This window comes from Oncorhynchus gorbuscha, linkage group LG04, assembly GCF_021184085.1.
Source record: "Oncorhynchus gorbuscha isolate QuinsamMale2020 ecotype Even-year linkage group LG04, OgorEven_v1.0, whole genome shotgun sequence".
In the NCBI taxonomy this organism is placed as follows: Eukaryota; Metazoa; Chordata; class Actinopteri; order Salmoniformes; family Salmonidae; genus Oncorhynchus; species Oncorhynchus gorbuscha.
Window position 1 is genome coordinate 26,067,031 of NC_060176.1, and position 15,942 is coordinate 26,082,972.

Consider the following 15,942-nt stretch of genomic DNA (forward strand, 5'->3'; position numbering starts at 1 on the left):
CAACCCTAGCCCCAGGTCCAACCCTAGCCCCAGGTCCAACCACAGCTCCAGCCCCAACCCTAGCCCCAGGTCCAACCCTAGCCCCAGGTCCAACCCTAGTCCCAGCTCCAACCACAGCTCCAGCCTCAACCCTAGCCTCAGCTCCAACCCTTGCCCCAGCTCCAACCCTAGCCCCAGGTCCAACCCTAACCCCAGGTCCAACCCTAGTCCCAGGTTCAACCCTATTCCCAGGTTCAACCCTAGTCCCAGGTTCAACCCTAGCCCCAGGTCCAACCCTAGTCCCAGGTTCAACCACAGCTCGAGCCCCAACCCAAGCCCCGAGCTCTCAAGTCAACTATATTTGCTAAACTTGCCAAATATAGCTGTCCTTCATTTCACTCCAACCATTTTAGAACCATTCTTTTGGAAGCGATGTACAGTACATTTCTGTCTTTCATTCCGGTTCCTAAGGCAACACTACTAGATTGTCGTGGTTTCAGTGCCTTTTTGCTTTACATGTCTGTAGCATGAATTAATGAAGTGTTCTGAATCAACACACGGTTAGTTAGCGTGTGGAGAGAGAGGATGAAAAAAGACATGTTGCGTGAGATGCTACCTGAATGGCCCGTATCGCTCGTTGTCTGCCATTCCCTCCTGGGTGATCCCAGTAACTCTGTTAACACTTCCTGCTTGTGGCCACAGCTCAGGTCATTGCTCTTCTCACTGTACTCACTCGCTGTCGATTTCAGGTTTAGTCGTGACGAGGTGTATACTTCTTAAGTGCCTTGAGTATGATAATGACTATCCTCCTCTCTCTCTCTCTCTCGCTCTCTCTGTCTCTCTCTCTATATATATATCTCTCTCTCTCTCTTCTCTTCTCTCCAGGTAATGATTTGTTCCTTGTTGCGGTACATGAGCTGGGCCATGCCCTGGGCCTGGAACACTCCAACAACCCAATGGCCATCATGGCTCCTTTCTACCAGTGGATGGAAACGGACGACTTTCAACTGCCCGAGGATGACCTCAGGGGAATACAACAGATCTATGGTGAGTTGGCCCTCTGCGACAACACTACTGGTATATGGGCCTGATAATGTTGGCTGTAAGAGCTTTGGTTTTCAGTGTTTTAGTCTGATTTTTGGCACTGCAGTATAACTGCATAAGAGTGGGGAGTTCCAGCCCTGGGCACCCCTGTGTTTAGAACCCTGATTGAAGTTGGAATAGTCTGAGGTCTGTGTTTCCACTCTACATGCCTCCTCCCCACAGCTCTAAGTGGAAAATCAGCCTGCTGACTCACATATCCACTTATCTAGCTTGGGCAAAACCAGGACACAGCTACCAATTATGAGATCAGTTGGAGGACAAATCTCTGAGCCCTTGATTTCCTTTTAGGACTTTGGAGTGGAGAGTAGCTTCTAACTGCTTTTATTTCATGCGTTTATCACTTTATCTTCTTTAGGTCAGCCAGACGGTACACCCACCCAGGCTCTTCCCACTGTCACTCCTCGCCGGCCAGCCCAGCCAGACCCCAAACCCCCCAACTCTCCCCCCAAGTCACCCCCAACTCTCCTCCCAACCCTCCCCTAGATCTCCCCCTAACTCTCCCCCAATGCCCCACCCCGGAGGCCAGACAAGCCCCGCACGACTGACCGCCCAGACCACTACGGCCCAAACATCTGTGAAGGAAACTTCGACACGGTCACCATGCTCAGGGGAGAGATGTTTGTGTTCAAGGTGAGGACCTCAGACTGCCTTCCTACACATATGAAATGAGTTGATTCAGTCTCAGCGTGGCTGCAAAGAACAGATTGCTCTTGGGTGGCTGCATAACCTACTTACAGAACTGTCACTGGCTGGCTACCACCGGGTTACTCTACCGTGCACCTTAGAGGCTGCTGCCCTATGTACATAGTCATGGAATACGGGTCACTTTAATAATGATTACATACTGTTTTACCCCCTTCTTATGTATATACTATATTCTAGTCAAGGCCTATCCTATTTAACTATTGCTAAACATATACTATTCTCCAGATATACTACATATTCTGTCCATATACCGTCTATGGTCTATACACCCCATCACATATATACATATGTATTTATATTTACACTCCAGACTCCCGACATTGCTCGTCCTAATATTTCTGTATTTCTTAATTCCATAATTTAACTTTTTAGATTTGTGTGTATTGTTGTGTACTGTTGGATATTACTGCACTGTTGGAGCGAGGAACACAAGAATTTCAATAGCATCTGCTAACTGTAATATAATATATATAATAATATATGCCATTTAGCAGACGCTTTTATCCAAAGCGACTTACAGTCATGTGTGCATACATTCTACGTATGTGACCGATAAAATGTGATTTGATTTGATCTCGCAGGTCATTTGATCAAAGGCTGGTCTTATTGCAGCCAGTGGGCGTGATAACATGATGCTGTCTGTCTGTGTCTCTCAGTAGTGCAGTAAAATCTGCTCTCCCCAGGTTAGGATCATCTGGAGAGCCTTATGGGCAGTTGGTTCAGGGCCTGGGTTCAATTGGGCCCTAAGCAGGCTGTAAAACCTCAGATCCGTTCTATTTTATGACATGGAGCCCCGTAAAGAGGAGAGGAGCAGCCCTCTCTAGGTCTCAGGTGGGCCTTAACAACTGCAGGACCAATCAGTCCAGGGCTGCGTCGATGGCTCTCGTTTGAACCATTTGTTAGGCCATTTGCCGACAGCTGGAGAGTATTTCACTGTTTATGCTTCAGTTGATGTGGTCGACTCTTGTCTTTTGTATGAAAAGAGCCTGTGCTTGACTTGGGCGGGAGCTCGTCGGAGCTGAGTACCGGCAGCTAAAATGTTTTACTGCTTAAGCTCCTGCTCTTCATTTAGAATATTAGCTCAAAGGTATCTAGCACCTACATACAGTGCCTTGCGAAAGTATTCGGCCCCCTTGAACTTTGCGACCTTTTGCCACATTTCAGGCTTCAAACATAAAGATATAAAACTGTATTTTTTTGTGAAGAATCAACAACAAGTGGGACACAATCATGAAGTGGAACGACATTTATTGGATATTTCAAACATTTTTAACAAATCAAAAACTGAAAAATTGGGCGTGCAAAATTATTCAGCACCTTTACTTTCAGTGCAGCAAACTCTCTCCAGAAGTTCAGTGAGGATCTCTGAATGATCCAATGTTGACCTAAATGACTAATGATGATAAATACAATCCACCTGTGTGTAATCAAGTCTCCGCATAAATGCACCTGCACTGTGATAGTCTCAGAGGTCCGTTAAAAGCGCAGAGAGCATCATGAAGAACAAGGAAGACACCAGGCAGGTCCGAGATACTGTTGTGAAGAAGTTTAAAGCCGGATTTGGATACAAAAAGATTTCCCAAGCTTTAAACATCCCAAGGAGCACTGTGCAAGTGATAATATTGAAATGGAAGGAGTATCAGACCACTGCAAATCTACCAAGACCTGGCCGTCCCTCTAAACTTTCAGCTCATACAAGGAGAAGACTGATCAGAGATGCAGCCAAGAGGCCCATGATCACTCTGGATGAACTGCAGAGATCTACAGCTGAGGTGGGAGACTCTGTCCATAGGACAACAATCAGTCGTATATTGCACAAATCTGGCCTTTATGGAAGAGTGGCAAGAAGAAAGCCATTTCTTAAAGATATCCATAAAAAGTGTTGTTTAAAGTTTGCCACAAGCCACACCAAATATATATATTTATTTTTTACCTTTATTTTACTAGGCAAGTCAGTTAAGAACAAATTCTTATTTTCAATGACGGCCTAGGAACAGTGGGTTAACTGCCTGTTCAAGGGCAGAACAACATGTTTTGTACCTTGTCAGCTCGGGGATTTGAACTTGCAACCTTTCGGTTACTAGTCCAATGCTCTAACCACTAGGCTACGCCTAGTGTAGCCTAGTGGGGCGGCTACATTGCCGCCCCACATGTGGAAGAAGGTGCTCTGGTCAGATGAAACCAAAATTGAACTTTTTGGCAACAATGCAAAACTTTATGTTTGGCGTAAAAGCAACACAGCTCATCACCCTGAACACCCCATCCCCACTGTCAAACATGGTGGTGGCAGCATCATGGTTTGGGCCTGCTTTTCTTCAGCAGGGACAGGGAAGATGGTTAAAATTGATGGGAAGATGGATGGAGCCAAATACAGGACCATTCTGGAAGAAAACCTGATGGAGTCTGCAAAAGACCTGAGACTGGGACGGAGATTTGTCTTCCAACAAGACAATGATCCAAAACATAAAGCAAAATCGACAATGGAATGGTTCAAAAATAAACATATCCAGGTGTTAGAATGGCCAAGTCAAAGTCCAGACCTGAATCCAATCGAGAATCTGTGGAAAGAACTGAAAACTGCTGTTCACAAATGCTCTCCATCCAACCTCACTGAGCTCGAGCTGTTTTGCAAGGAGGAATGTGCAAAACTGATAGAGACATACCCCAAGCGACTTACAGCTGTAATCGCAGCAAAAGGTGGCGCTACAAAGTATTAACTTAAGGGGGCTGAATCATTTTGTACGCCCAATTGTTTAGTTTTCGATTTGTTAAAAAAGTTTGAAATATCCAATAAATGTCGTTCCACTTCATGATTGTGTCCCACTTGTTGTTGATTTTTCACAAAAGAAATACAGTTTTATATATTTATGTTTGAAGCCTGAAATGTGGCAAAAGGTCGCAAAGTTCAAGGGGGCCGAATACTTTCGCACGGCACTGTATAAATATAAACAGGGCAAGCACTTGTTTGAGTCCAAGTCTAGCACTGAAAAGAGCCATGTTCCCTCTACTGCAGTCCTCTTTCTTTCGAGTGTATCTACATAAGTTGGTTGTCTCTTTTTTTTCCAAGAACTGCCATTTGCCTTGACTTCAGTTATCTGTCTCTCTGGCCAACTGTCTCTGTGGGAGAGGGCAGAGGAGGTGTATATGACAGACACCATAGAGTTGGAGGGTTATGTAGATATGAGAGCAGGGGGGAAAATAGTCATCTTTGACTGTGCTGCGCTCTTTCGTCATCACGCTTCATCTGAAGTAGTACACATCAGCTTTACGACAGACTGCAGCTTCACAAAGCCGTCTCTTTGCGGATGCCCTCGGCCTATTTTTTTTTAGGAAAGGTACCATCGAGCCCAGAATGTCTCTGACATTGAGTAGTGTTCACAGAAAGTCGCATCTGATCAGTTATCTTTTCTCTTGTGCGCCTGTGAGGCTCCACACTGACGTGTGCGGGTGGTTTTTTTCTTCTTCTTCAGAATCGTAATTACACTTCTGTCATCTCTCTTCTCTTCCTGCCTCTCTCCGTGTTGGAGTAGATTAGACGCAGGGCAGGTCTGCTTTAAACGATGCTCTGTTCACTAAAAGGCTGCGCTTCCCCGCTTGAAGGACAAAGACAAGAGCTGCTGCCAGGAGGATGCAACTCTTAGCTTCTACCATTAATGCTGACAAGCCCAATGCTATTAACTTACCGCTAATGAATGAGTTTGCAGATCTGTGAGGCCGTTTTTGGAAAGCACTCCGGGTCCCACACTGAGAGCGCGATTTCCCCTCTTGTACCGTTTCAGACGTGTTTTGTGATGACTTAAAGCAAACAGAGCAGTTCAACCAGTTGAACTACTTTATTTCAGTCCAACTCGTAAAATGCCCCTCGTGCAACATGCAGCAAGCCCAAGCCAGTTCCAACAGTAATTGGCACACGCGATATGCTCAGTGCTGTGGTTGTGGGTATTAATAGCCTTCTAGCATTGCCTTTAGTTATTTCATTGTCCGTTCTGGCAGGCTTGTCATGTAGTGCAGGCTTTCGGATGCGCTTGGGAGCCCGACCACCCGGCAGCAGGCTTCTCCCGAACCCCAAACGCTGCTGGAACAGAGCCTGTGTTAAAGTCAGGTGACATAGAGAGTGCGGGCTAGCAGCTGTTTCCTCCACCTTTTTAAATGGGACTCAATGTGCCCTCTCTTTCTCTTTCTATAGACGGGACCCTGCCCTCTCTTTTAGACACTGCAGAGTATGCCATGGTGGTGAAAGGGAAGGGGGGCGTGTGTGGCGTGGAGAGGGGTGGGGTTAGTGGATGTAGAAGAGGAGGGAGGGGTGGGGGCTGGGTGTTAGAACAGACGGTTTTAATTTAGAGGCCCTTGGCTGCGTTCCTGGGTCTGGTTTCTATATTAGAAAGATCTGAAGTAATCTCAAGCTCTGGGCCTGAGCCAACGAGATGGAGGGAATGTGAAGGTCAAGCTCGGACGCCCACCGCACCATGTGACTAGGGACTTACTGAGGACGCACTGACAGAGAGAGAGAGAGACAGAGAGAGAGAGAGAGAGAGAGAGAGAGAGAGAGAGAGCATGTGTATGTAGCGTATGTAGTGAATGTGTTACTGAAATATTTCTCCTATTGATTGATCCAAACTGTTGAACGTGGCTGTGAAGACTTCCTCCTCCAGGCAATGTGAAACAGGCTCTGATAGTTCCTGAACCTCTCCTCTCTATCAGGCACATGGTCCATCATGTTTGGCACTCTCTGTTCCTCTCTCCCATATGTTTCTGCAGTTTACTGACTGCGTGATGGTACTAAACTGCTGATACGCAGTGTTGCGTCCATTTCTGGTGTGCAGGCAGCAGCTCCCAGCTAGGTCTGCAGCTCCAGAGAGCCATGTCACAGGCAGGCAGGGTCAGAGTTTAGAGGTCAGGCTGAGCAGTAGAGCTCCAGTGGATGTGCCCTCTAACGGCTGTCCCCGCTCTTTTCTGACAGGGTCGCTGGTTCTGGAGGGTGCGGAGGAACAGGGTCCTGGACAACTACCCAATGCCCATTGGTCACTTCTGGAGGGGACTGCCTGGGGACATCGATGCAGCCTACGAGAGACACGATGGGAAATTTGTCTTCTTTAAAGGTATTTGTACTCTCCTAATCGCACGCACACGTAAGACTACAAGCAGGCGCGGAGGCATACATACGAACACGCGCGCACACACGCACGCGCGCACACACACACACAGTCAGTCATTTTTTACATTTTTTAATTAGGGTTAAACAGAGGAGAAATAGTCCAACTCAGAGGCCTGGAATAGTGGTTGTTAATGTGTTGAAGTAGCAGCAATGACAAAACAACTGAATGCTTTGGTTACACTATAATGAAGCATTGTTGCTGGTACTAAAATAGATTCACATTGTTTCAGTCCTCGGTGTGTGCAGTGTGTGCATCTTCTTTTTACGCTAGTGTGCCTTGGAGATTAAACCTAAAGCTGTTAGTGTTTTCCACATTACAATTTAATTACAGTTGAGCAGTGAGTAAACATTGCTCATTCCACATGAACACTTATTTCTGCAGATAGTAAGTGTTCCTTGATCTCCACATTCACTTTAGCATGGATCCCCAAATGTATTGTAACCTCGAATAGTATATTACGGACAAACAGTCTTTGGATTGATCGAAGAGATGATGTTTCTGTCTAAATGGATAAGATAATGACATCGTCAAGTTGAAATGGGAGGACTGGAGATCCCTAGAGTTTTGTTCTGCAATGCAATTCGGATTTGGCTAGACATGAGATCTCCTTGGTGGCAGTGAATGCCCATTGGCTCAAGCTGTAATCCTCCCCAGACTCCTCATTCAGTCACAACTACCTCGTTCCTCCCTGCGCCGTTGCCATAGAAACCGTCCCACGCCCCCAAACACTTTAGGTTTTAACTTTCATTTAGATCATTTTCCCTCATTATAGGTTGACGTAAAAAGTGCTTTTGCTGCTATACGATTTTTCGCCCAGACTTCATTGCGGTTTTCTATTGATCCCCCCCCCCCACCTCCTCCTAAATTGTTAAACCACAAATGTAATAATATCCTTAGGAGAACCTACTCAATATGATATGTCTGTAGAGGTTATTATAGATCCCGCTGGCATCACTTTGTTCCATGAATTTTGAAACCAGAAACAGTGAAAGACAGATGAAGATAGCGAAAATGCTTTTTGGGGAGACATTTGAGCTGTAGCTTTTTTAAGACAGCTGGCTCTCCCAGAGAAAGTCTTCAGGGCAAATGATGTCATTGGCAAGGCCTTCTGAAATGTGGATGACAGCCATAGCAAAGAAACGAAGGGACCAAAAGTTGGCCTGCAACATCTGGCAAATGTGAGGGAGAGAGTTGCATCAGCCGTTTGTCTCCAGATGCTGACTGCAAAGGTTTTGTTTTCAATGTAGAAATGGGCCAGGAGAACAGAAAGCAGGGCATACGGATGGTGCCTCTGTGTCTAACATGCTGCGAAACAATAAAAGACAACGACTCGCCATGTCCTCGACATTTCCACTCGAACCAAAGCTGTGCATAAACACAATTTCACTCTCTATTATGTCCACTATTGGTGCACGCTAGCCAGCAAATAAACAAGACTGTAATGTAATGGCGGGTTAACAGTTTCCATAGCGATCTCCAGGTTTGTGAGTGTTAGTTGTTGGAAAGGGAAAGTCCCTATGTTCCACACAGGACCGTTAACCACGAATGCCTCTCTCCCTCCCTCCCTCCCTCTTTTTCTCCCTCCCTCCCTCCCTCCCTCTTTCTCTCATCCCTCCCTCCCTCCCTCTTTCTCTCCATCCATCCCTCCCTCTTTCCCTCCCTCCCTCCCTCCCTCTTTCTCTCCATCCATCCCTCCCTCTTTCCCTCTTTCCCTCCCTCCCTCCCTCCCTCCCTCTTTCTCTCCATCCATCCCTCCCTCCCTCTTTCCCTCCCTCCCTCTTTCCCTCCCTCCCTCTTTCTCTCCCTCCCTCTTTCTCTCCCTCCCTCTTTCTCTCCATCCATCCCTCCCTCCCTCCCTCTTTCTCTCCCTCCCTCCCTCTTTCTCTCCCTCCCTCCCTCTTTCTCTCCATCCATCCCTCCCTCCTGAATGATTATGTCCCACAAAATATCTGTCTTCCCTTTCCTGACGTATCTGTCCCCCCCACCCCTCCTACACCACTGTACTTCTCCTCTCCTCCCCCTTCCTCTCCTCCACCTGTAGAGAATAAGTACTGGCTGTTCAGGGAGGCAAACCTGGAGCCTGGTTACCCCCAGGAGCTGACAGACTACGGCAGGGACATCCCCTATGACAAGATAGAGACAGCCATCTGGTGGGAACCATCAGGTTTCACATACTTCTTCAAAGGAGACTGGTAAGGAAGGGACTCTCCTAGTTATCTGTGAATTGTTGCCCTTTTCCGTGTTGACCGAAAGGAGTTTCCATCATGCGCTCACTGCTGTAAATTGTCTTCTATTTTTGGGCTACGGAATATGTTTTTGCACGATTACGATCACATCATGCCTGATTTAACATGCATGCTGTATAGGGGTTTAACATACTGTTATTCTCTCCCTTCTCGTCTCTAGGTACTGGCGCTTTAACGAACAGTCCCGCGCGGTAGACAAGGACTACCCCAAGCCAATCAGTGTGTGGGGCTCTGCGGTCCCGTCCTCTCCCAAGGGGGCTTTCCTCAGCGATGATGGAGGTGAGAGAGGCGAGAGGGGGGCCAAGAGAATGCCAGTATTGAACACTCTAAACAAAGGAGAAGGGTGGGTCTGGTCAATCAGAGAGAGAGCGAGAGGGGGGGGGTGGAGAGAAAGAGAGCTTAGTGTAGGGTTGATGAGCTGAGTAGGTGGAAAAAGTGACATTAATTTGAAAGGATGAAGAAAAATAAGGTGTTTTTTTGCTGTCTTTCTTTTCCCCAGAACCGTACTGTGTTTACTGCCTCAATCAATGCCGCGGATAAGTATTTGATGATCATAATAGTGTATTTAGTACTCAACATTCTGCCCCTGTCTTCCCCTCCCAGCTTATACATATTTCTACAAGGGATCCAAATACTGGAAGTTTGACAACCACAGGATGAAGAGTGAGCCGGGCTACCCTAAATCCATCCTGAGGGACTTCATGGGCTGCGATGTGGACCTGGACCCAGACAGAGACAGGGACACCGACGCAGGCCGCAAGGTCCCCGAAGTGGATCGCCCGCCCTTCAACCCTGACGCAGGCCGGGACAAGGACAAGGAGAAGGAGAAGGAGCGGGACAAGGATCAGGACCGTACCAACGATGTAGACTATAAGGATGAGAGAGAAGAGGAGACCAACGAGGTGGACGTGGTGCTGAAGATCGACGAGAGCGAGACGCGCACTATGAACATCATCATGGTGACAGTACCCCTGGTCCTGGTGCTGTGCATCCTGGGACTGATCTACGCCATCATCAACACACTTAAGAGGAAAGGAACTCCCAAACTTCTGGTCCACTGCAAACGCTCCATGCAGGACTGGGTGTGACCTCTGACCCACTTAATAACCCCCCCCCCCCCCCACAACCTGAACCCTACCCTCATTCCTCTATCTTCTCATCCAAAACATGGTAGTAGAGACATACGTGCAAATACACACACACACATGACGCACGTGCACACACACACACACACACACACACACACACACACACACACACACACACACACACACACACACACACACACACACACACACACACACACACACACACACACACATACACCTAACTCGTTCCCCTCCCATGGTGCTCTACCCAATGAGTTGACTGTAGTCTATTTATATCAGAACGTTTGCACATTGTTTTTTTGTTTGGTTCATATTGTGTGTGTGTGAGTCTTTTTTCTAAACCAGGAAGTGTCTGCATTATTCTCTCTCTCTCTCTCTGCCCGTTACAGTGGGTTTCTCTGAGATAACTTCCATCTGGTTCTTGGATTAGCCTTCGAAAGGAAAACAGAGACTTAACAGAGCGTTAGAGAGAGAGACTGCAGCACAGAATGAAGGGAGTGAAGGAGGTTTGATTCTGTGAAAAGCAGAGAGCCCCCCCCCATCCCTCTCCCACTCCTCCCTCCCACCTCCTCCCTCCCTCAGGACTCCTACAGCTGAAGCAGGCCTACTGCACGTCAGGTATCAACAGGAGAGAGATCAGTGTAAATAGTGTCACTTTTTGAACTGCAACTCACCCAATGCCTTTTGTCACGATACCTTCCATGTTGAACAGCCACTAACTGAACTTTTGGTTTTCTCATCTGTTTTTAATTCAAGGGCACCATGGATGATATTGGAAATCTTGTCCATACTTTATAGACAACTTTCACAAACGTTTGGCTTATTCAACCAAACATGGTCCCGTGGTGCCTCTTTCATTTCTAACCTTGTTTCGGTTCTATTTAACGGCGGCAATGAGAGTTTGAGTTGTTATGATTAGGGAAGGGTTGGAAAAGAAAGGTGCTTCTTTCCAATTATTTTTTTTTTTTAAGACAAAGGCAATTCACTGTGAAATGACTCTGTGTGGGACTTGGAGGAGCAGTTGAGGTGCTGAGGTAGGAGAGAGACGGGGTATTGAACGAATATCCACTGGGCAAAAACATATTGAATCAATGTTGTTTTCACATTTCAATGTGAGGATGTTGAATCAAGGTGGAAAACTGATTGGATTTGCAAAAAGTCAACAACGTAAGGGAATCAAATTTTTCCACCAACCCAGCTAGCACATTTGGTTCCTTGGAGGTTGTGGAAACAGACGTTTTTGGTTATCCATTGGTTCTGGGAAAGAAGCCAAACATGTCTTTTAAACGTTCTGAGAATGGAAGTGAACATTTTGCCTGTTCTGGGAACGTTCATTTGTAGGTTGCAGGGAGGTTGTGAGAACGTTTTACTATAGTTCCCTGAAAGTTTTCCTGTGAGGTTTTATTAATGTTCTGAGGTGGAAATTGTAGGTTATTTGAAGGTAATTAAATAAAGTTCTGGGAATAAGACTTTTAATACTACTGCTATCTTAGGTTAACTGTTTTGAACTCCAAGCACAGATAGGACACATGGAAATTCACCTTAGGAACTTATGATATTCTGCTCTCTCTCCATGGACTTATTAGTCCATTGATGTTGAGAACGGAATGTGTGTTTTTAAATAACATTCTTAGAACGTTCTTTGAACGTTACTAATGTTTTATTGTGGTATTTTATGGAATCTTTTATTCATGTTTCTGAGAAGATTACTTTAAATAGAACCATGAGGAAACCTGCAGAAAACTTTATGCTGAAGTACTGAAATTCCCACGGAAGAACTTTGTTTCTTAACGTTCTCTGGACGTTCTGAGAACATAGCTTTAAATAGAACCATGAGAAAACCTGTAGGAAAAGTAATTCTGAAGTACCGAAATCCCCACAAAAGAACTTTGTTTCTTAACGTTCACTGAACAATTGGAGATCATTACTTTAAATAGAACCACGATGAAACCTATAGGAAACCGTACTGACATTCCAACCTAAGAAATATAAGGTTCTCAGAACTTTATGAGCTAGCTGGGTACCCTGCACCATTCCCAGAACATTGTGGGAAAATAACCAGAGGACAACCACACTCTCACCAAGCTCAAAGAAATGTGATTCCCAGAACATTATGTGCTAGCTGGGAATGACATGCTGAAATGTTTTGGTGATTTCATGTTGAATTGAAGTTAGTTGACAACTCAACCAAAATTAAATCAAACTAGAGTTTGAAATAACATCTGTGCCCAGTAGGTAAGAGATTGACTGACACTTTTCATCTGAGAAATACTTGGAACCAGCGATACATCAGCCTCCTGAAATGTTTTAAGAAATATAATTCAAGTAATGCACCACACAATGAGCCCTCTCTCTGTAATACCCTACTCCCCTAGATTTAAATAGATTGGAGGGCTTTCTCTCTCTCTCTCTCTCTCTCTCTCTCTCTCTCTCTCTCTCTCTCTCTCTCTCTCTCTCTCTCTCTCGCTCGCTCTGAGCTTGGTCTAGAGAAGTATTCCTCTGAACATACTCAGAAAATGTCAGCACATCCTCTCAATTAAAATAGCAGGTGTTTTAAAATATTGTTAACCTCCAGCCTAGAATCTTAGGCCTTCTCTGTACCAAAGCAGGCTTCTTTTCATTTTCTGAGAGGTCTAAACGGAGAGACGAACTTTACCAGAGAGGGAGAAGGGGAACGAGAGAGGGCATGAGAGGCTAGAGATCTACAAAGGGAGTTCAAAGACAGAAACCTTATCTGTTAAGTGTTTGGGAAGGCTTACAGTTTGTTCCTGGATTGTTTTGCCCAGATGTTGGTGATTGTTGGAGGGGGTTGGGGAGGCTGCAAGGCAGGCTGAGTGAGAGACCAGAGGTCCATTCCTACAGCTGAGTAAGGCAGTAGGGGGAGTGAGGGAGAGGAGCTCGCTGCGGGGCTCTTCCTGTAAGGATTATTATTGGCACTGTATCCCATGACCCACATTCACTAGCTCCAGAGAAGGAACTGTGGAGTCTATTCTCTGATACCAAAGGGAAATAGTAGCACGCAGTGTATGTAACTTCTTTATTTCTCACATTGTTATGTATTCCCTATGCTCTTGTCTTCGACCACAAAGGCGCATGTACAGTATGCATACCTCTGGTAGATTTACTAGCAGCCCAAAAGATACTGAGAAAGGATTTGCTGTAAGGTAGAGAAGTCATTTTACACTCAGATACCTGACAGCTTTCACTGTTTACCATCCGTCAAACAGTAGTTGTGATGAACATGTCTGTCTGAGGCATCGACGGGGGTGGGGTAGGTGCACTGAGGATGCGTGAGATGCTTCAATAATACCACTGAGATGGGGGGAAGGCCAGTTAAAAGGGCTATTATAAATATTATTGACAGTGGAGAGGAATCACTGTCATGAGAGGTCCTGCGTGTGTCAGTGATGGATCCCGCTCGATGGGGTTGCTAGGAGACCGCCTCTGCCCATTGCCCTCTCATTGTGCTGCGAGGTTGAGAGGGGAGTTAATCAGAGGTAAAAGCCTTCCCTCTCTCTTCTCCCCCCTGACTACCCCACCCGTCCCCATCCACCCACCCACCCATCCTGTCCAAATCAATGGTAAAATCACCATCAGCAGGCCTAGAAGGTATCTGGACAAACTCAAAAAATGCTCACTCATTGTCTGAGACCCAGTCCATGCCTTACTTGCTCTCTCTTTATCTGGGATAGCTAGTGTCTTTGTGCTTGTGTGTATGGAGTAGACTATCACTGCGAGTCCCAGACCTTTGTGGCTGTTTGTGTTCCTAGTATGTCTGTCTCTTAGTGTGGATTTAGTGTCCAGCTGTTTCTCGGTGTGTCTGAGACGTCTCCCCAATAAGACACTGTAGTCCCCAACCGATGCCTGCCTTAGAACTAGCTCAAGCAGATGCAACGGAAATGTGGGAAATTTCACAAAGGAACTGCTTGCTTGAAGGCAACTAGAGCCTTTATAAGAGCACTCTGGGATTGAGTCCAAGACTGCTTTGTTTTTTTTTCCTTTTTTCTTTTGTTTTTCATGAGAATTGTTTGGAACATTACAGCAACGGAAAAAACAGCAATGAAAATTACAGTTAAGAAAAATACAGTTATGAAAAATACAGCAATGAAAAATACAGTTATGAAATATTATGTCAGGGATTGATTGAGGTATCAACACCCTTACAGTATCACTACTTGCTCTCTCTCTCTCTGTTCAATACCACTCTACTCTTCTGCACTCGTCTGGTCTACTCTGCAGCCTGTCTAGGCCCTGCGTTGGCCCCAGGGGCACTGTAACAATGGTCTCTCTCACAAAGTGCAGCATTGTCCTCCATGCTGTCATTGCTCCGGCCCAGCAGGAAGGCAGGCTGAGCCCTAGGCCAGGATCCGGATGCTTCCTTCCTCCCACAATCCCACTCTGTCCCTCCCCGCAGCTCTGTCATGGCCAGGGAGGGAGCAGAGCAGCCAAGGCGGTCTGATGTTTTATATCCAAGATAGTCTCCTGGGTTCCTCTCTATGTTGGTTCTATATATTCCGTTAGTTGTTGTTTGTGGCCAGTGCATTTCACAGGCATCCTGTACAGTTGCTTCATATCGTGTCTCGCGGTTAACCACTAGCTTGACCAAAATGGTTTTGTTATTCATTGCAATCAACAACCACACAGGATGCCAGACTGCTCTTTGTGGAGAAGAAGAGAGATCTGTTAGAAAGATGACACGATGTCAAGAGAAAGGGGTTCATTTTGATCCCTGCGTTCGATGTCTCAATCCTCTGTTTGATGTCTGTCAAGATCCAGAGTCGTCAACGTCTCGACTCCAGACACGCACTCAGTGGGTGTGCATCCCTATCCCAGAGTGCATCTCACCTTACTCACTCAGCTGAGCTTGAACAACTGAAACCACTACACGCTATTAACTCTCAACTGACTTTACGGTAGACTGCTCCTCCCAGGTCCTTGGAAAACCAGGCAACTAAAAGCCTACTAGGCTCTGGCAACACAGCGTTACATCTCACAAATGTTTTAAAAGCTTTACAGCAATGTTGTGTGAAAGTTACTACCCGGGCAATGCTTCAGTGAGTCGTTTTTTTTATTTTTTTTAACCACGCCTATTAACATTGATGGGATGAAAATAAAAAAGTTAATTTGTCTGTGTGATTATCATGATTATTTTGAATATTCATTCAGTTTGTTTTAATTATGTGCCGTTTTTTCTCCGAATTCTTCTTTCAACTTCGTAGGATTTCTTTTCTTTTGTACTTTGAATAACATTCCGTGTGTGTTTTTATTTTGTTTTGCTGTAGAACGTGAAGATTTTATACATTTGCGGTGTGTGTTCACCTCCTGTTGAGTGTGTTAACGATCCATGCTGGACATGTACACAATAAAACGCTCTGAAAACAAAGAGGTCGAGTAGTCCAAAGGGATCGTGCATTTTATGAACTAACCCAATGACCTATTCATGATGTGATGTTGGGTTTTGATGCTTGGCAATTCCACCAATACAGAAGCTGTGGGATCATGATTTATTGTCTCCGCCATAATGTAAAATTCCCAAAATGAAGACTTCAGTAAACAAACAAACTGTATTCTGACAATGGTCCCACCCCTTCTTCAAACGGTCCCTGAGCTAAGATCGCGGTCCGTGACCAGGGCCCAGGAAAC

At 45.7% G+C, this 15,942-nt stretch overlaps 1 protein-coding gene across 1 annotated transcript in view; it reads left to right on the forward strand.

Moving 5' to 3' along the window:
• The window catches only part of LOC124033893 (matrix metalloproteinase-15-like), a 27,798-nt gene extending 12,114 nt beyond the window's left edge, over nt 1-15,684 (forward strand). The window contains 6 exon segments of the mRNA XM_046346284.1: nt 865-1,026; nt 1,439-1,713; nt 6,749-6,887; nt 8,986-9,136; nt 9,351-9,469; nt 9,794-15,684. Of these exon segments, the coding sequence (XP_046202240.1) occupies nt 865-1,026; nt 1,439-1,713; nt 6,749-6,887; nt 8,986-9,136; nt 9,351-9,469; nt 9,794-10,278 (1,331 nt within the window). The 3' untranslated portion in view covers nt 10,279-15,684.
• Nucleotides 15,685-15,942: the final 258 nt, after the last annotated feature.